Below are 19,677 nucleotides of genomic sequence, written 5' to 3' on the forward strand. Positions count from 1 at the left end.
AGATCTGGCTGAGACATTAGTCCTTTAATCCTGGAAATGTTCTTCAGGTGATAGAAGGCCGACTTTGTAACTGTCTTTATGTGGCTCTGGAGGTTCAGGTCAGAGTCCATCACTACTCCCAGGTTTCGGGCCTGATCGCTGGTTCTTAGTTGTAATAACTGAAGCTGTGCATTGACTCTAGATCGTTCCTCTTTAGGTCCAAAAATAATTTCAGTTTTGTTTCTGTTCAGCTGGAGAAAGTTTTTTCACATCCACACATTTATCTGTTCTAAGCATCTGTTCAGTGATTGGATGGGGTCAAAGGTCACCTGGTGACATCGTAATGTAGAGCTGTGTGTCATCTGCATAGTTAAAGCAAACTGTGACTTTAAAAATATCTCACAGGCAAAGTTATCAGTAAGAACGAGAGAGAGCAGGATAAGTTGTTCCTCCTTCAGCTGCCACAGCAGAAAAAAAACAGATTAACAGTTTTCACAAATATAAGAATATTCAGTTGAAGGATATGAAAATTGAGTTCAGTTGCTTATTTCTTGTATTTATTTATTTCACATCATGCTGTTTTTACAAATTTTCTTTCAATATTTTGATAAAAAAATACATAGTGTTGAAAATATGTATTTTTTTCTCTTTCCTACAATGAGCAATTGATAATTACTCATAATACTGCCGAAAAGAGTCTTACCATTTATGCAAAATACAGTTTTAACATTTTAAAAACATTGACATATTATTATCATTATTAATTGAGGGAACATTTTCAGCGTTCTTTAGGATTTTTATATTGGTGATTACTGTTGTTCTCTAAAGTACACACAGCTGTTAAAGTCTAAGAGTTTTGTAACACACAAAGATAATATTTATGAATAATTTTGAAATGTTTCCCCAAGAAATGTGACATTTCTTCTGTGCCATTCAAGTGAAAATCAAAATCAAAATTTAAGCAGAATTAGTAATAATAATAAAAAAGACAACTGCAGTAGCCTGACTTCATTATAGATAGATAGAAAAAGTTGAACAAGATAAAGGAGCGTAACTTTGGTTTTTCACGTTTAGCCTTCTTGTTATTTCCTGCAACTCTCACTCTCTCCATTAGCCTGAAGAAACTATAGCTTCCTTTTAAACATTGTCTTCCAGGTTTTGTGCTGTCATGTCACTGACAGAAGGAAGGGTAAGGGTTAGATAAGGGTTACCCTAACCCTACCCTAACCCTAACCCTAATAGATAATAGTTTTCTACACTTAGAGTTTCTACACTAAAGAGTGTTGCTCTCAGTGCATCCCATCAGCTTCCGATATGATAGTCCAATTTTTAATTCATTAATTTCATTTTGTGTCTGTCTCTGACGTGTTGTTCCCCTTCAGAAACTCTACCTGTTGATCCGCGGCACGTGCCTGTCGTGTCACATGTTGACGTGTCCCCGCGCCACCATCCACCTGCTGGTGAACCAGCTCCGGTTACTGGAGCATGGAGCCATGGAGGAGGTCCATCTTGTGGAGAGAGTTCTTAATCAGGTGGGTTAAAGGAACATCAATCCGATCACATCTGCAGCTGCTGTGAAGCATCAACATCAGAATTTCCACCGATTCAAATTTGAATCTGTTGACGAATTGATACCGATAAGTTCATTTTTAAAGATGAACTGGGACCTTACTTGTACTTTTAGTGTGTAGTTAACTGGTAACCATAGGAAACCGTGGAGATTTGCGATCAGACAAAAAAAATTAAAAATCAATTTGATTATTGTTCCGTTTATGTTAGCACCTTGAAGAGAACCCCAAAGCCACAGGAGACGAGATCGAGCAGGTGCTGAGGGAGTTTACCAGCATGGTCGTTGGAGCGAACGCCAAGGCCTCACAGAACTCCAAACCCGTGAGTTTACACCGCCACATAATCACAAACCCAACCGGACAGGTGGTTTCACTGACGATATCTTCCTGCGTCACTCACCGACTCCGCTTTGCTTCTGTTTGTTAGATTAAACATGTGGTTGAGAAGAAGAGCAGCCTGATAAATGACTTCTGGAGGGTCCAGTTGAACACCAGGAAGTGTCCGTACTGCAGGTAGGCCGACAGAGACCCAGCCTGAATGTGAAGCATGACGTTCTGAACGGTGACGCAAAGTTCACCTCGTGCTATATGTTTGTGTTTTATCCGGGGGAAGAGGTGGCAGGATAACGGTGCGTCGCGAACACAACAGCAAGCTGATCGTCACCATGCCAACGGGAGGACAAACTGCTGAAAACACAGGTGGGGGAGTTTGGCAGTGCATAATGTTTGGATTTGCAGGGTTTTTTTGTGAAGTTCAGGGGCTTGTAGTTAAAGGGGGGAAGATTTCAGTACAACCTAAACGAAGCTGTGGAACAGTCCTGCTGAAATCACTCCTGTTAATCTAATTAGTAAGTAATTCATTATTCATGGTAGCTTTCATTTATAGCTTTTTGTTTCCAAATAAAAATAATCCAAATTCATACCAACTGACTAAAACCATGAACAAGATGATATTTTTCTCAACTTAAAAAAGAAACAAGATTTAGCCTTTGCTTTTGATTCAAACCAGGGTTATAATAGTATTGTTGACTTTTTGTCTAATTGAGTTTTTATTAGTTATTATTAGTAAATGTTTAGTTTTAATTTAGTTTATACTGGTTATAGTGGTAGTTTTAGTTTTTACATACTAGTTTGGTTTATTTTTAGGTGCAGAATTCAAAAAGGTAAAAGTATTGTATTGTGATTATTTATACATCAATTTGGTAATGAGTACTCAACAGATGATACAATTTTCCAAAAACAATTTTTAATAATTATTGAACGACCAGCTGACTCTGGTGTTTTCTCCCAACGTTTTGCTGTCGCCACTGTCGTGAGCATAAGCACCACCAGTTGGAGTTTGGAGCGCTGTAATGTGCCGACAGCTGATGTAAAGCGCTTGTGTGGGGGGAAAAAAAATAATTCAAAAGGCTAATAAATAGATTCATAAACACAAAAACTATGGCTATTATATTTCTAATTTCTGTATGTTTTACTTAGTTTTATAACAAATATTCTTGAAGTTAGTACATTTTTTCCCCCATTAATTACCGTTTTTATTTAACAAAATTGGTTTCTCAATTTCAGTTTTTTGTTATTTTGTTAGTTTTCGTTAACTTCAGCTTCAGTTATTACAGCGAGAAACCAGCATCAGACCTGAGGCTTCAGAGTCACATAAAGATAGTTACAAAATCAGCCTTCTGTCACCTGAAGAACATTCCCAACGTTCCTACGTTTTAATGTCCCAGCAAGATCTAGAGAAACTTAAAATGAACTAAAAGTTTTTACTAAATAAAGAGTGTTTAATCAACAAAACCCAAAAGACGGAAACCGATTAAACTCTTCAGCCTAACTGATTTCAGGCTTAGTTTGCCGTGGTCCAGAAGTAGCTGAGACATTTCAGTGGAGTAAGAAGTAGTAAAGTGTTCAATAAAGCAAACCAAAGAAATAAGCATTTAGAACAAAGAATTCATACAAGAGGAAGGTGTCTGTCGCTTATTGTGAACATATCCTTTCCAGATTTCCGCTCTTATTTTGCGTGGGATGTGTTGGATGAGAATATTTCTCACTGCTTACATGTCCTTTTGATCGGTATTGCAGAAGATCTTCTGACTGGAAAGAGAGTGTTCCTCACTGCCAGCACCGCCAGGGAGCACATCAGTAAAGTCTGGGAGAAAGAAGGTAAAATCCAAACCCTGAGAGCTGAAATTAGACAATATATGAGCATAAACAACATTATTTTAATGCATAGAGATGAGTCGGAGAAATCTGAAGGTCCTGGTTTGGTGGAACTAAATCGTGATGCCAAAACTAATCTTGTATAGATGTTTTCCTCTTTTTTTTTCTTTCTACCTGCTAGACATATTTTAACTAAGCCACTTGATCCGTCAGACTTTGCAGGGAAGTGATTCCTGTTTCCTTTGTCTAAGTCGGCACTTTTCTCTGGAGGAGAATCAATGCTCTATCCAGCTGCAGCCTCTAGCCGAGTTCACGGAAAACCTTTCAGCTGGATTCACTGGAGGACATTTGCCTGTGTCTGGAACATTCTTCCAGAATGTTCCTTCTCGCTTCCTCCTGTGGGTTAACTTACCAGCTGCCGGAGTTGAATTAGGTCCAACAGATCACACCCGTTAACGATCGTTCTCCTCTTTTTCACAACGTGCTCTTAAAGTTTGCCCAGTTTAGGTTTTTGCGTCTTGAGTTAGAAGTCGCAAAGGAGATATTTTTATCTTCTATTTGTTAGCTAAGCCACCGGTAGTTACAGCTTGTCGGTTTAGTTTTAACACCACGATTAATTACACCCATCAGGGGACTCTAAAGTGATGCACAGAAAGAATGTCCACCATGTGTGTGTGTTTGTATGTTCATTTAATTATGGCTTGGGATGAGGGGGATTATACAGCATTTAGCAGTAGCAGAGAACAGATGCAAACATCAAATCAAAGAGATGTGTAATAAAATCTATTTGCAAGACAGAGAACTGAACCACAAACTCTAGCCCAATCCGTTGGCATAGGATCTGTCCCGGCAGAGTGAGGGGGCCCCTGTCCCTGGGGAGCCGAGGTCTGTTGGCCTGAAGGCCTGGATGCTGGAAGAGTCCAGATTCAAATCAGCAGCTGTTGGATCTTGGGGGAATTTCCTCATGCGCGTACAGGTGCTCTGCTGAAGTCCATCAGCTTGTGGGTCTCTTCCACGTAAACTGAATAAAACATATAAACGCCCCGTGTCAAATATTGTTGCCATGGGGAGTTAGCAACTGTAAATGAGCATTTTATTGTACAAAGGTAATATTTCTCTTGATTTGTTATAATATTAAATCCAACCTGTTGTCAGGGAGTATTACTCAGTGAGTTGTTTTTTTAACTCAGTGCATGGGTGGGGCATGTCCACTGGGTGATCAGACAAAATGAGCAACAGCTGGACAATCCTTGGACTGGGGACAATAAAAGGCCGCCCCAAAATATCCAATTTTATCACAAGTCATAATGCCTCAGATGTCTGAAGCTATGCTGGAGCGTACCATTGGCATGTTGGATGCAGGGATGTCCACCAGAGCAGTAACTGCATGAGTCTATGTCCATTGTCGGACCATTGGTCGGTTAAGAGTTGGTTTCCAACAGACTGGCAGGACTCCAAATCGACCTCACCCTCGTGTGACCACTTCAGCATAAGATCGCCACATCCGGCTCGTCCATCTGTGGGATTGGCTAAGACCAGCGGCACACACAGCTGATGAGTCTATTGGTCTGCACAACAGCATTGCACCTCAGACTGTCCGTAACCGCCTACCAGAAGCCAACTGGTCAAAATCAAGTTCCTCAAACTGACCCCTATTATGTTCAAAGGACTGTCAAACCGCTTCAAATGGCCATAACACGATGTTATGAATGCTGATATGAAGATCAGTGATTACTGACAATATACTTTGAGTTTCTCTATATATTGTTCAACCCAAATGTTCATAAAACTCTTAAATTTGACATGAGGTGTCTATATTTTTGTTCAGTGTAGATCCATGGCTTTGTTGATCAGAGTGGACCTTACGGAAGGAAAAACCCACTCCTCCTTTTGCAGCAGACTTTTAAGCACCCCGAGAACGCTCAAAGGTCACTCTCATGTCGCAGGCTGCCCTTTCCCATTGACTGCCTGCTTGAACAGATGATCTCAGATCCACCTTCGCTTCGCACCATCATGTCATGTCTGTGTTCTTGTCCTGGGCCTGCTCAAGAGTCACAGTCCTTTACCCTGCAGACTTTCCTTCCCTCCAGCAGTTTCAGTTCCTCTTTTGGGCTGCCCACCTGTTTGCTGATTCACTACATGTCAGCAACCAGTATGAAACTCTGATCAACTTTTACTGAGGTTACAAGTCAAACACATGAAACATGATTATTACTGACCATCCTTTTCCTAACCTTTCACCTAGTATCTGCTTCCAACACACAACATCAGTGATCTTTGATTGCAGTTACGCATTTGCATTCCAAGTGCATTGTCAAAAATCACATCTATAACCTCTTTTAGCTTCTCCGACTCAGCATCACAACAACATTAATCCAAGTATTTTGCACTGGTTCTTATTCGATTACTCAAAATGTTTAGACTTCATTCTTTAAAACTCCCTGCAGGCTGAAAACTCCCTTCCAGCCTGCAGGAAGCCTGCTGTTCCTTTTCCATGGCTTGACAGCACACTCTCTCTCTCTCTGCCTATGATTATGACTTTGATTTCTTATGATTAAATACACAAAGAATTAGAGTTACTGTTAGGTCTAGATGTTACTTTATATGATTAATTTTACAGGTAATTTCTAAACCAAAATGTCCAGCATGGGGAAATGGGATGATCTTGAGTCATCGCGATGCCTTTGATTCCAGGTTTCTTCCTGAAGTTCCTGTTTCCTGGTCTGGAGGAGAGCTCAGGGTCTGAGGGACAGAAGGGTTTCTACCCGGACCTGTTCTTCCTGGAGCTGCTGGTGGTTCCACCCTGCAGGTACGCTGGCAGCACAACGCGCCGGCATGAAGGCTCACTGCAGCCGTACACGCACCTGACCTGCCCTCTGTTCCAGATATCGCCCCATCAATCGCCTAGGCGACCAGATGTTCACCAACGGCCAGACGGTCAACATGCAGGCTGTGATGAAGGACTGCGGCGTCATCAGGAAGCTTCTGGCTCTCATTGCAGGAGAGAAGCAAACTGAGGAGGAGGAGGAGGAGGAGGAAGTGGTGAGGGAACGTCACGCCTTCCTTTTGGGAATACTTTATCTCAGCTCTTTATTTATCCTACCGTTTGTCTCCCCTCGCACCCCCAGACGTTGGAGCCAGAGGATCAGACGTTCCTGTCGGGAATCAGCGGAGCGACGTTACCGGATAAGCTCTATAACACGTGGATCCGCCTGCAGAGCCACGTCAACATCGTCTTCGACAGTGACATGGACAAACTGATAACGGATAAATACCCCGGGATCAGACAGGTGTGACAGACTGGGATACTGTCATGGCATGTAGGGGGAAAAATGGGGCATGAACTAGGACATGTTTAAAATACGGCTGCAGCTAGGGATCATTTTTAGGGAGTGATTTTTTTCTTTTTTCTGACAATCGGGTAAAAAAATTGCAACATTCTGCAGATTTTTCATTTAACTACTGAAGCCGCTTTCTATACAGTATTAGAAAAAAACATTAAATAAAAAAAGTCAATTCTCTTTTTAAGATAAAATCAAAGACTTTTCTGTTCCGTCTGGCAGATCCTGGAGAAGAAGGATGGATTGTTCCGGAAGCACATGATGGGGAAGCGGGTGGACTACGCCGCCCGGTCCGTCATTTGTCCCGACATGTACATCGGAACCAACGAGATCGGGATCCCCATGGTAACTAAATCTAGGTGGAGAGTAGCAACAGAGTTGTCAACCAGTTGATTGTTGACGTGTTGACGGTGTGTGTGTGTGTTGAGGTGTTTGCCACCAAGCTGACCTACCCTCAGCCCGTCACACCCTGGAACGTGAAGGAGCTCCGGCAGGCCGTCCTCAACGGGCCCAACGTCCACCCCGGCGCCTCCATGGTGATTAACGAGGACGGCAGGAAGACCATCCTGTCGCCCAGCAGCGCCGCGCAGAGGGAGGCGGTCGCCAAGCAACTGCTGACGCCCTGTCCCGGTCCACAAAAGATGCCCATGAAGATTGTAAGTCTGACTGGAAGCGGACCCACTGAGAGCTGTGGCTGGGTTTTCACTCCGTCATGCTGTGTTGTCGTTGCCTCAGGTGAATCGACACATAAAGAACGGAGACGTTCTGCTGCTCAACAGACAGCCCACCCTGCACAGACCCTCCATACAAGCCCACTGCGCTCGCATCTTACCCGGAGAGAAGGTAACACCTCTTCTCTCCTTCTGCTCTCATTGCTCTATGAAGGATCCATGAAGGAAAAGGTTCCTACACATTATTCCTTATCCTTCTTTATAAATGTGGAGTCCTTGCTTCCTTTATATTGCCCGAATTCCTTTCTGTTTCCTTTCTTCCTGTTGTCTTCCTTCCTACCTTCCTTTTTCCTTCCTTCTTCCTATTGTCTTCTTTTCTTTCCTCCTTCTTTCCCTCTTTCGCATTGCCTTCCTTCTTTATTTTTTCATTCCAACCTTCTTTTTTGCTTCCTTCTTTCCTTTCTTCCTTCCCTCATTTTTACTTTCCTTCACTCACATTGCCTTTCTTCCTTCCTTATTTTTTCTTCCTACCTTTCTTTCTCTCTTGCTCCTTTCCTTCCTTCCTATTGACTTTCTTCATTTTTACTTTCCCTCCCTTTGCCTTTCTTCCTTCCATCTTTCTTTCCTTCCTTCCTTCCTTGTCTTCCTATTGTCTTTCTTAATCGTTTCTCGTTCTAGTCAGATCCCACCTGCTGTGTAAATATCTATCAATAAATTCAGTAAATTTCAGAACTCCATCGTAGTGAAACCTGGTTACCGTAGTAACCCTGTAGATCACATGACCAGTCACCTCTCTCTGTCCTCTGCTCCTCAGGTCCTGCGGCTTCACTACGCCAACTGCAAGGCGTACAACGCCGACTTTGACGGCGACGAGATGAATGCCCACTTCCCTCAGACCGAACTGGGCCGAGCCGAGGCCTACACGCTGGTCAGCACCAACCAGCAGTACCTCGTCCCCAAGGTGGACCCCCACAGAACCCCTTCAGCACACACACATTTAGCCCTGCCCACTTTTCACTCTCAGACCCTGAACTCCTTGAATCAGAGGGATGTGAATGAGTTGTTGGTTTCCTTCCCTGTTTGTGGTCAGGATGGTAAACCTTTAGCGGGCCTCATCCAGGACCACATGGTGTCAGGAACCAAGATGACCATCAGAGGCTGCTTCCTCACCAAGGACCAGTACACCGAGCTGGTGTACCGAGGGCTGACCGACAAGACAGGCCGGGTCAGGCTGCTGGCCCCCGCCGTCCTCAAACCTCAGCAGCTGTGGACCGGGAAGCAGGTGACCGCTGCACACGACTCCTTCTGTAACCACAGAGGGAAAAATATAAAGAATATTCACACACATTTAACTTGGCTTTCACATTTCCACAAACTGGACTGGAATTTGATATGAGGGCTCATCAAAAAGTCACCATTTTCCTAGCAATCTCACTTTAAGCTATAAATGCTTAAATTAAGTCATTTTAATCTAACTCATAACATCCTTTTTCTCATTTAGGAGGATAATTTATTTTAATAGGGATGAAAATAGAACAGATGTTCTTACTTCTATTAAACTATGAAGTGAACAATTATTGAAGGGGCAGTGTTATGTGTTGTCCAAGTACATTGTGCCATTTTATAGTTTCAAAATTGTTTATATATCAAATATGACTTAAAAGAAATTTGACCTCCCATTTTAGCACTTTAAATTTGGGGCTCTGTCTCTTTAAGAAGTTCCTGCTCTTTCTGAAACTCTGACTCCAGGAGGTCAAGACAACATGGCTCCTTTATTAACCCTTCAACAACTTCTTTTTTTTAACCAACGTTTCACTAAATAGCTCATATTATGAACTTAGCAGATACACAGTGCTCCTAGATGTTTGCTAATTGTTGCTGGCTAGTCTGAAGGAGTTCTTTTTTTTTTTTTTTTGCTTTAAGTACAGAAAAGTCCAAAACGTTAACTTTTTACTACCCAGAGATTCTGACACAGAACATAAAATATTTGTGACAACTGATTACCTCAAATACTTTGAAACAAAACCTGGAAAACTATGACGTATTTTGCATTTACTACAGAATCACACTGCAAAACAGGAATTTCTGCTTCAGTTATTTTAACCTCGATACATTTCTAGGATTTATTTCCTTATTAACAATAAACCTCATTTGAGGCTATTTGATTTGTTTGAAGGTGTGGTGTATATTTGTATTCTGCTCCTTTAAATCAGTTATGTTTTAACTGAGGAAGAGTTCAGAAATCAGTATTTGGTGGAATAACCAGGAGGTTTTCAGTGCAGTGAGCTCTTCATTTTTTTTCCAGACCTGTATTTGCTACCTCATCCGTCCTCCTCTTCCTCCTCCGCAGGTCGTCTCCACTTTATTGCTGAACATCCTCCCAGACAAAGCCGTCCCGCTTAACCTCACCGGCAAAGCCAAAATCCCCAGCAAGGCTTGGATCCAGCTCCCGCCTCGATCTTCTCCGGGGTACAACCCGGAGAGCATGTGTGAATCACAGGTAGGAACACACACACACACGCACACACACTAGAGGAGACATTCCGGAGCTTATCGGTGGGTTGAACTGGCTGCTTCACGACGTCATCCTCCAGGTGGTGATCCGTCAGGGCGAGCTGCTGGTCGGCGTTCTGGACAAAGCGCACTACGGCTCGTCGGCCTACGGGTTGGTCCACTGCTGCTACGAGCTGTACGGAGGGGAGACCAGCGGGAAGCTGCTCAGCTGCCTGGCTCGACTCTTCACCGCCTACCTGCAGCTCTACAGGGGCTTCACTCTGGGTACGGTCCTGCCTTTCAACAGCTCTGGGTTTCTATCGGTTTTTATTAGTTAAACATTGTTTAGTTTCAGTTTAGTATTTATTAATCAATCGATCAAGTTTATTTGTAGAGCACATTTCAGCATCAATTTGGTTCACAATGCTTTCCATCATAAAAACACAAAAATACAACGTCATAAAAAACATCATACAGTCACCAATTGAGAAACCAGTAACTAGAATTACATTTTATCGAAAAACATAAATACACATCAAATATGTTAAACCAGTAATTATGGTTCCAAAGCAACTCTAAACAGGTGGGTTTTTACTCCTAGTCTAGATTTAAAGGAACTCTGTGTTTAGGTTGTTTTGCGGTTTTCTGGACATTTTGTTTCAGATTTGTGGTGTGAAAGAAACAAACAAACAAAAAAGAAAGCTTTTGGATATCAGTATATACATGTGTATTATTTATGCAAAAATTAAACACACGTACACACGAAGAAAACACAAATAGGATCATTTCTACAACAGCTCTGGTAGGAGAACTTCTTACATATCCAACACATTTCCCCCAAAAGCTAATAAAAATATTTTCAAATTCAGTTAGTTTTAAGAGTGGGTTTGCTCATTTTTATTAGCTAAATATTTTTTAGTTTAGTTTTTAGAAGTTACAGTAATCTTTTTCTTTTCTTTTTTTAGATTTTAGTGTAGAATTCAAAAAGGTCAAAGTATTGTATTGTGATGATGTATACACTGATTGGGTAACGAATCCACATCAGAGCATACCATTTTCAAAACATTTATTAAATCAACTGACTTTGGCGTTTTCTTCCAACTTTTGCTGTCACCATTTTGTGGACTAGTCCGAGCGCAGTAATTTGCCGACAGCTGAATTAAACTGCTTTTTTCCTGTGGGGGAAAAAATACATTTTACATGAGTTCAGAAAGCTAATAAATAGATTAATAAACAAAAGAATAATGGATATTATATCTGTCTTTTCAGTATGTTTTAGTTTTGTAAACGCACAATATAGTTCCTGTTAACTGTTGTTTTTCCTCATTCAAACTGTTTTTTTTTATTTCAGTGAACAAAAATGTTTTTTCAATTTCAGTTTTTGTCGTTTCGCTAGTTTTAGTTAACTGTAATGGCCTCGATAGGGACGCTATAGGTAATAGTTACAAACGCGTTAGATTGAGTCATACTTCTGTCCAGCCTTAAATCTGGGTTACCCATCTGTGTCTATCTAGGAGTGGAAGACATTCTGGTGAAACCTGGAGCCAATATGCGGAGGAAACAAATCATCCAAGAGTCTCTGAAAATCGGCACCAAAGTGAGCGAAGCTCCCCGGTTTGTGCTTAATGCGCTCATGAAATCCTGCAGCCTTGTCAAATTCAGTGCTTCCTTCTTCCTGGATGCCACTGGCCAAAATGGCTGCCACAGTAACGGTGCAGTTTATGGGCCCCACGGTGCTCCACATGCCCACTGGGGACAAACATGTACTGCACACAAACACTCGGGAAGGCTGAACACTGAACAGCGTTGGATTTGAAATGCGATTTAAACATTGTTTTTCTCACTATCTTTTCTATGAAAAAAAAATTAGAAATGACAGAAAGATATTGTCAAAAAGTGTTTTTTATTTTAATCATCCCTTCTGTTAGTTGTACGACAGATGATTAGGATTAGGTGAGAATAATTCTTATTTGTGTAATAGTAGCAGAATGAAGGTGCAATTTTACTAGAAAAAAACGTCTTAAAATTTAAAAAAGAGTTTTTTAAATTTGATGCTGGTGTGTTAAAAGATGCATTTCCTGTGTAACTTCAGAATATGCTCATTTTAATGTTTAGGTTATTTTCATGTAGGAATTCTCATAAAATTATTACTTCATTCTTCTAATGAAGTAGTAAATTTATTCTCCTTTATTCAGGTAAAAGTGACACTTTATTCTCGTAATTGCAATAAAAAAAAATGGTTGAACGGCCCCATTACTGCGCAGAGTTAAATAGAATTCAAAGTCTGCTGTGAAACACATTTGTTAAACAAAGATGGCCGCACTGACATCACTCTGAACTACGGAAACCAAAGACGTGCATTAGTGGGAGGGGGAAATCCAAATTTTCCAAAGATGAAACCAAAAATCTTCCAAGCCTCCAAGATATAATCGAATAATTGACAATTGATTAATCGCTAATTTCTGATGTGAATGAGGGATTCTCACAGTTGTTTTTTTTTAAGACCAATCTTTGTATATTTCATGTTGAACATTTTGTCTTGAGCTAGCAGACTGCTGACCGTCGGTACTTTTCGCCATCTTGGTTTGGACAATCCTGTATCTCTCCAATAGCTTTAGGCTCAATTTTGCCGCCTTCAACTTTGCTGTATCGTTTAGGATATTAGCAAAAAATTTAAGACCCGCCCCTTAAAGCTAACAAGTTACATCAAGGTTATTATTATGGTGCAGCATAGCAACAGGAGCTCTGGGACAGGTAACATGTAGAAATAATGATTAATTTACATAACTGGAGAAGTTGTCTGCTAATTTGCAACTTAGTTTCAAATATTTAGCTGATCTTTCTTCAAGCCACCAGCAAAGTGTGCTCATGAAATCTCCTTTGGTTCTTGTTGGTAAGTAATTTTCAAACAGTTGTGTGTGTGTGCGTGTGTGTGTTCCCTCAGGCCCTGCAGGCTGCCTACAACCTGCCTCCCACCGTGACTCCGGCTGAAGCCGCCAGTCGGTGGCAGGACGCTCACCTCAGCCCCGACCAGAGAGACTTCAGCATGGCCGATCACAAATTCAAGGAAGTGGCCAACCAAGTGAACAACGACATCAACAAGGTTTCACTCTCCGTCACCGGGATCATTAATGACCCATACGTTCACAGCATATAAATTATTCCAGTGTTTAATCATTTAAATGTTAACTTTTTTACTATTGGTTTGCCATATGAAAAGTTGTGGTTCACTAGGCCTGTCGCGATAAACGATAAATCGATTAATCGTACGATAAATTAAAACTATCGACGTCATTTCAATTATCGGCATTATCGTCTCTTCCAGCCTTTTTCTCTTTCGGTTGATGACACCAAATGAAAAAAGACTCAACTCCGGTGCTCTCCACTGACCCTCCTTTCTCATTTCCTTAGTGTAAAGCCCAGCGCACACGACACAATCTTAGAGCTGTCGGCCCATTTTCAAAACCTGACAGACCACACATTAGCCGACAGAAGTCCTAGGTATAACGGTTCGATCGGGTTCGGTCCTGCCATGTGGTGTCCAACAATGGGCACAAAATAATGGCTACAAGTTCAGTGAACTAATTTTAAAACCAGGCATTAATCAATGTTTTACTACAATCTACCTGCAATGCATGTGGCTAGTGTCAGCGTAAAGTCCTGACTGAATGAAAATCATTAGAACCGATTTACGTCACGTTAACGAAGAACAGCTGAAAAGTTACCGGGTTTATCAACTGCGGTAGCAATTTCGCTCCAACTCCTCCTCTTGTCATTTCTATATTCTTTGCATGTTGAATAAACATTAATGTTGTTTCCTTCGGGTTGCGCCGTGTCAGCTGTTTGGGATTCCCCGACATAATTTCCCCTCAGAAAACATGGAGGAGAATCCGGGCTTTCTGATTGGCTACCTGTCACATTCAACAGGCTGCGTTAAAGTGCCCAGTCGGGGAAAATCCCTGATTTAGATCGGAGGACGATCTACCGTAACACACCACACAATCTTAGAAAGACCAACGTTTTAAGATTGTCATAAGGGGAAAAATAGGGGCAAAAAAACCTTGTAGTGTGAATTATTGCATCAGGTAGTCGATGTGCCCATCTTCTCTATTTAAATCTAATTATTACTGAAGGGCAACATAATATACAGACTTCATAATCTGCACTCTTTTGGTTGAATGCAGTATTTATTTCCACTTTGGCTTTATGTTGTTTAGTTTTTATCAAGTACATTTTTTGTTAATGGAGACTGAGAATCCATTTTGTTTTTGGTTGTTTTGTTTATTTTGTTTATCAGCTCCAGTGTTTAGTGTTCTTTTGAAAATAAAGTGTATCTATCTTTGGCAGGAAATCGCATGCGTTATTACGTCATTTCCATTAAATCAGTGTAAAAAGGTCTTCAGACAATATTATCGTTTATCGCAATAATTTTTTGAGACAATTAATCGCTCAGCAAAATTTGCTATCGTGACAGGCCTAACTACCACCCAACACACGAAGATCTTGCTATTTACTCCACACATTCCCGAGTCACTATATCATCTCTAATTCAGGACGAACATGTCAGGAGAGATAATTCAGAAAGCTCTGCTCAAGGAAATCCCCCCTGACATGGTCCTGAAACTTTTAAGAAGCAACAAAATGGAAATATGACGAAGGATTCTTATTGTACATTGTTGAGAGGGGGGAAGTAAAGGATCTAATGATCTGTAATTGCCATTTATTGCATGAGAATAACCAAGGGATGCATATTATGCTAGAGTAAATCCCAGAGTCTCTGAGCTGAGAGTTGTTGAATGGTACCCACAGTGGTCCGCGTCAACCCAACAAACAGTGACAGCGAAGTGGTGCAGCCACATCTACTGGGGGAGAGGGAGTGAAACTGATTTAAATTTGATTTGGGGTGAAGGAGAATACAGCAGAAACAAGCTTAACAAGTCCTCCCACTTGGATATTAAAGTCCATCTTAGAGGTTCCAATGTTGTCAGAAGCCATGCAAGCTTTTAAATTTTTTTTAATTTAAGAAGTTTTTGCTTTCAAGTTGGGTGGCACAAAATATTTAATGAGCTTTATATCATGTTATAGCTATTCCCTCATCAAAAACATACCTGGTGCATTGCTTTGATTCTTTCATGCACTTATGCAGTCTATAAATCCTTTTAGTCTTCATTGAGCTGTTTTCCTAGAATTCCTTACTCCAACACACCAGAAACGGTTGGTGTGGTTGCATCATTAGGAAATCAGCTTGCCAGTCAGTTCCTAATATAAGTGACGTGGCTCTCAGAGGGGCTTCCAGATGGGGGACTGCAAGAACAATGGAGAAGAAGAAAAATATATGCTATTTGCACCCACAGTGAGCTATCTATTGCTTATTTGCAAGTATATTTAATTTGGAGTGTAATGGACAGTGTAAGCAGTGAAAGAAATCACATGGAGGTTCGCTGCAGCTGGCTAATGACATTTCTATCTGATTTAGAGATTCTTTTGTTCAAAGAATTTGAAGTGCTTTTGGTCAGCTCTAAACCCACAGCACTTTTTTCTGGGCAAACTATAATGAGAATATTTAACACTGAACAGAGATTCTACAAAACCGTAATGGTCATTGTCTTGATACCATTTATATAATAGCATATAAATATATAATATACTCGTATGGCAAAAGGAAGATGACATCAAAAGAAATGCTGTGTGCAGAGGTAAACATTTCATTTAATATTTAACATTGAAGATTTAAGGTAGATATCATCCACTGTGTGGGAAGTCAATAACAGTGGTGTTTATAGATGCAGCACAGGGGAGCGGAGGATGATGTAAGACCAGCAGCTTGGTGAAGTAACTTTAGGTTTAAGTCTGGGCTTTTCAGAGTATGAACATTTTATTGACTTGGTAACTGTGCAGCCCCTGCAAATGACTATTAAAGAAAGCATTTGCTCAGAATATTAGGTCAACAAATGTAACTGTTTTCTAGTAAAATCTAAAGTGAATATATTAATTGTTAGCACTGCTGTCTTGCATCAAAAAGATGCTGGGTTTGAATCCTGGATTGGGATGTTTATACATTGAATTTTCAGGCTCTTTTGTATGTTTGCGTGGGTGCTCTCTGGGTACTTCAGCCTTCTCTCTCTATCTGTAAAATCTTAGGTTTATTGATCTAAGTTCTCTTTAGGAATAAGTGTGTGCGTGTGTTTGTGTCTGTGTTCATTTTATTTGTCTTTGCCTTGTTCTGTGTTTAACTGATTACTTGTTCATCATGTTCCTTCCTCTTGCAAAAAGATTTGGACCAAAAGTTTGGACACACAGTTGTGTCCAAACTTTTGGTCTGTACTGTATATATATATATATCTTTTGATTGCTAGATGGATACATATATCAATTTATATATAGTAATGTTATTAACATCCATCCATCATAAACGCATTAAATCTTTTTAGATTGTGGCAGGAAGCCGGAGCGCCCGGGGAGAAACCTGCAAACAGGATGTTAACTTTTGATAGTTTATTCACAAAATTCAATGTTTCTTCCTCCTCTAAAAAAACAGCTTTGTTGTTTTGGAGATTAGTGGCAGGAGAAACCATTAGGTGGGATTTTCTGTGGAGTGTGGAGTGTGGCGTTTCTCTTCATGTGTTTGCTTCTCATGAATCCTCTTCTGCTGAGCTTGATCTGTCCCATTCGGGGTATTTTTCTTTGGGGGGAATCAGTACAATACGGTTCCAAAGTTTTTCCTCTTCTTCTAAGCTTGAACTGTCCAATTCGGGGTAGTTTTCCTTTTGCGGAATCAGTAACATCCGGTTCCAAAGTTGTTCCTCTTCTTCTGAGGTTGAAGTCTCTACAAACTGTTCTGAACGTTCCAAAAATATTTCTTCATCTTTTGACTCCCTCCTGCCCTTTTTCAGGGCGGTTTTGTGTTTGCGAACACCAGTCTTACCGCCTGGGCCTTCACTCCTGCTCCTGTGTGTTAACCCGTCCCAAAACAAATCTCTCTCATCATCCTGGGAGCTTGAGAGACGACTTAGATTTTGGGCAGAAGAAACTTCCCCAGCCGGGTCAGCTCTGTGTCTGGGAACCAATGGAAACCCGTCCCAAAACAAATCTTTCTCATCATCCTGGGAGCTTGAGAAAGGACTCAGATTTTGTACAGAAGAAACTTTCCCAGCCGGGTCAGCTCTATGTCTGGGATCCGATGGAAGCCCGTCCCAAAACAAATCTCTCTCAACAGGTACTGGAGGTACTCGGAGGTACTTGGAGGTACTTATGCCTGAATCATTTCCAGGAAAGAAATGGTTGAACACTTTCCTCATCCCTGTCGTCACCAGATATCCTAGTCCAAAACCAATTGGGAAAATTAAAGGGTATGGCATTTTGGAAACACAAAAATTCTCACTAGACACAAAACCTGAATCTCACTGAAACGTTTGGATTCTAACTGATGTGTTGAGATTCAAGCAGTTAAAGCCTCAGAACTTCTTTGATCTGTTGTGATGTTCATGATGTCGTCTGTGACCTCATCAGTGAGGTCACTGTGGTCCTGGGGAGGGTCCTGCTTCTGATCGTTGCTATGGGAACGAACAGATAAGTTCTGCCCGACTCAAACTGAAATTATGACCAAATATTTAATAAGTAATTTTTTTTCCCATTTATTTAACATGAATTGATTAACAATAGATTTCTACCTTGGTTTTCTGTACCTGCTGCCATATGAATTGTCTTTATCCATTATTAATTTGGTTCTGGGAGGAAATTGTTCAGATTTTATAAACATTTGCAAAACAAAATTTTCTCTAATCTTTGTTAACTCTATGTTAATGATCAAATTTAATTTGTTGTTGCGCAACATCTCCCCCCTCTTCAGTCTCTCTCCTCTCTCACTCTACTTCCTCTTCTGAGAGAGGAGATGTGCTACCAGCTCCCTGTCTATCGGGTTAATTGAGTTTCCTAAATCTGCTGGGTTTTATCCTGTCCAGAACTGAAGTAAACTCTGTTTAAGCTGGCATCGAGAAAAGATTCGCCTGGTTCCTGACGAACTACATCCAGGTGTCCCAACCTTCTTCCCCCTGTGAATTAGCCAGACTGAGCAGCCTGCAGCCAACTAGTTTCACAGAGCTCACCTGTTAACGGTCGCTCTTCTCTTTATGACAACTGGCACTTGGTACAGAACCAGGTTGGTTTTATTGACTTGGCGAGTCCCAGGGATGTTGTTTCACATATGGGCTACCAGCAACCTATAAAACATTTTCCACTTTTTCCTCTCCAGAATCAAACATCAGAGCTATTTTACAACCATCAAAGAACCTTAAGGTGACTCATTAACTGAATGTCCACAACATCTTTAGATTTTCTTTATGCTAAGTATTTTATTAGTAAGGCAGTTTTGCAAGGGTCAGTACAGCTTAATTCAGTAGCAGAAATAATCAAATAAGTAAAATCAATCATCTAGTCTATCTTTCCCTAATGCTGACACTGAGAACTAAAAAAGGGAACCTTTGAGAGAGACGAATGGAGCATGGCTTTTCAAACCCCAGACCTGGCCTGATGATGAAGAAGGTGCTGCAGCAGGAGGAGGAAGTTGATCGACGAAGGCAAGGATCTCTGTAGGTCTGATGAGCTTCTTCTCCGCATGGATGATGACAGAACGTGGGTGCTGGCAGGAAGGAAGGCACCAGTTCTTCTTCTTTGCCTTTGGTCTTTGCTTTTGTCTTTGCCTTTGTCTTCATCTTTGTCTTTGGGGTCTGAACCCAGCTGATGAGAGAAGTGCCATTTGAAGCCACATGTTGCGGGGCTAACGGGTTGGTCCCCATGTGCAGGACAGTCTTCGGCTCTGTGACCCCGGCTCTTCTTCAGCTGCAGAGTTCTTTGTCCGTCTCGATCTTGGCTCGAAGCTGCCTGGAGGATCCAACCAAAGATTCCTCTTTTGCACCCACCTTTTATAGGGTTTATCCACCATTTTGGTGTGTTTGCATTGTCTAGCACTGTTGCTGTGCTTGTTTAATTGGTTGTCTGCTCAGACAGATGATCTCATATCCATCACTGTTTTACAGACATTATGTCTTGATGTCTGTGCTAATGTCTCAGGATTGCCCAATAGTCCTCCTACGTCCATTGCCTGCACAACCTTTTCTTTGAAACATTTAAATTGTTCAACAACCTGTTTCCAAATAAGGCGCTGATCATCTCTGTTGTCACTTGATGTCACTTGAGTGATTCATTTTAAAGATAACTTTATTTATTATTACTGTTAAACTTAAATCTCCAGCATGGGGAAGTGGGATGAGCTCGAGTTTTCTTCACAATATTTTATACTACCTTGTTCTGAAATTATCAATAATGATGTAATTTGTTGAACAACTAATATTGGGATTGATTAAACTCAGATCTTAAACAAATAATAATTGAATAGAAAAGTATCACATATATGTATATGTACTGTATATAGATCTATATACTGTATATACTGTATATATATATATATAT

General features: G+C 40.9%; 1 protein-coding gene and 1 non-coding gene across 2 annotated transcripts in view; both read left to right on the top strand.

Moving 5' to 3' along the window:
- The window catches only part of polr1a (RNA polymerase I subunit A), a 43,596-nt gene that overhangs the window by 1,348 nt on the left and 22,571 nt on the right, over positions 1–19,677 (top strand). Inside the window, exons 4-20 of the mRNA XM_028008348.1 lie at positions 1,362–1,511; positions 1,759–1,869; positions 1,975–2,060; positions 2,161–2,246; positions 3,627–3,707; positions 6,399–6,513; positions 6,590–6,746; positions 6,833–6,994; positions 7,268–7,390; positions 7,474–7,701; positions 7,781–7,888; positions 8,531–8,677; positions 8,807–8,998; positions 10,067–10,216; positions 10,311–10,494; positions 11,724–11,806; positions 13,154–13,312. Coding sequence (XP_027864149.1) covers positions 1,362–1,511; positions 1,759–1,869; positions 1,975–2,060; positions 2,161–2,246; positions 3,627–3,707; positions 6,399–6,513; positions 6,590–6,746; positions 6,833–6,994; positions 7,268–7,390; positions 7,474–7,701; positions 7,781–7,888; positions 8,531–8,677; positions 8,807–8,998; positions 10,067–10,216; positions 10,311–10,494; positions 11,724–11,806; positions 13,154–13,312 — 2,322 coding nt within the window. The remainder of the gene's footprint in view (positions 1–1,361; positions 1,512–1,758; positions 1,870–1,974; positions 2,061–2,160; positions 2,247–3,626; positions 3,708–6,398; positions 6,514–6,589; positions 6,747–6,832; positions 6,995–7,267; positions 7,391–7,473; positions 7,702–7,780; positions 7,889–8,530; positions 8,678–8,806; positions 8,999–10,066; positions 10,217–10,310; positions 10,495–11,723; positions 11,807–13,153; positions 13,313–19,677) is intronic.
- On the top strand, positions 11,852–11,987 carry LOC114139768 (small nucleolar RNA SNORA5). The gene has a single exon (XR_003594509.1). It is a non-coding gene; the product is annotated as a small nucleolar RNA SNORA5 (small nucleolar RNA).

Source organism: Xiphophorus couchianus, chromosome 23, assembly GCF_001444195.1.
Source record: "Xiphophorus couchianus chromosome 23, X_couchianus-1.0, whole genome shotgun sequence".
NCBI classification, from domain to species: Eukaryota; Metazoa; Chordata; class Actinopteri; order Cyprinodontiformes; family Poeciliidae; genus Xiphophorus; species Xiphophorus couchianus.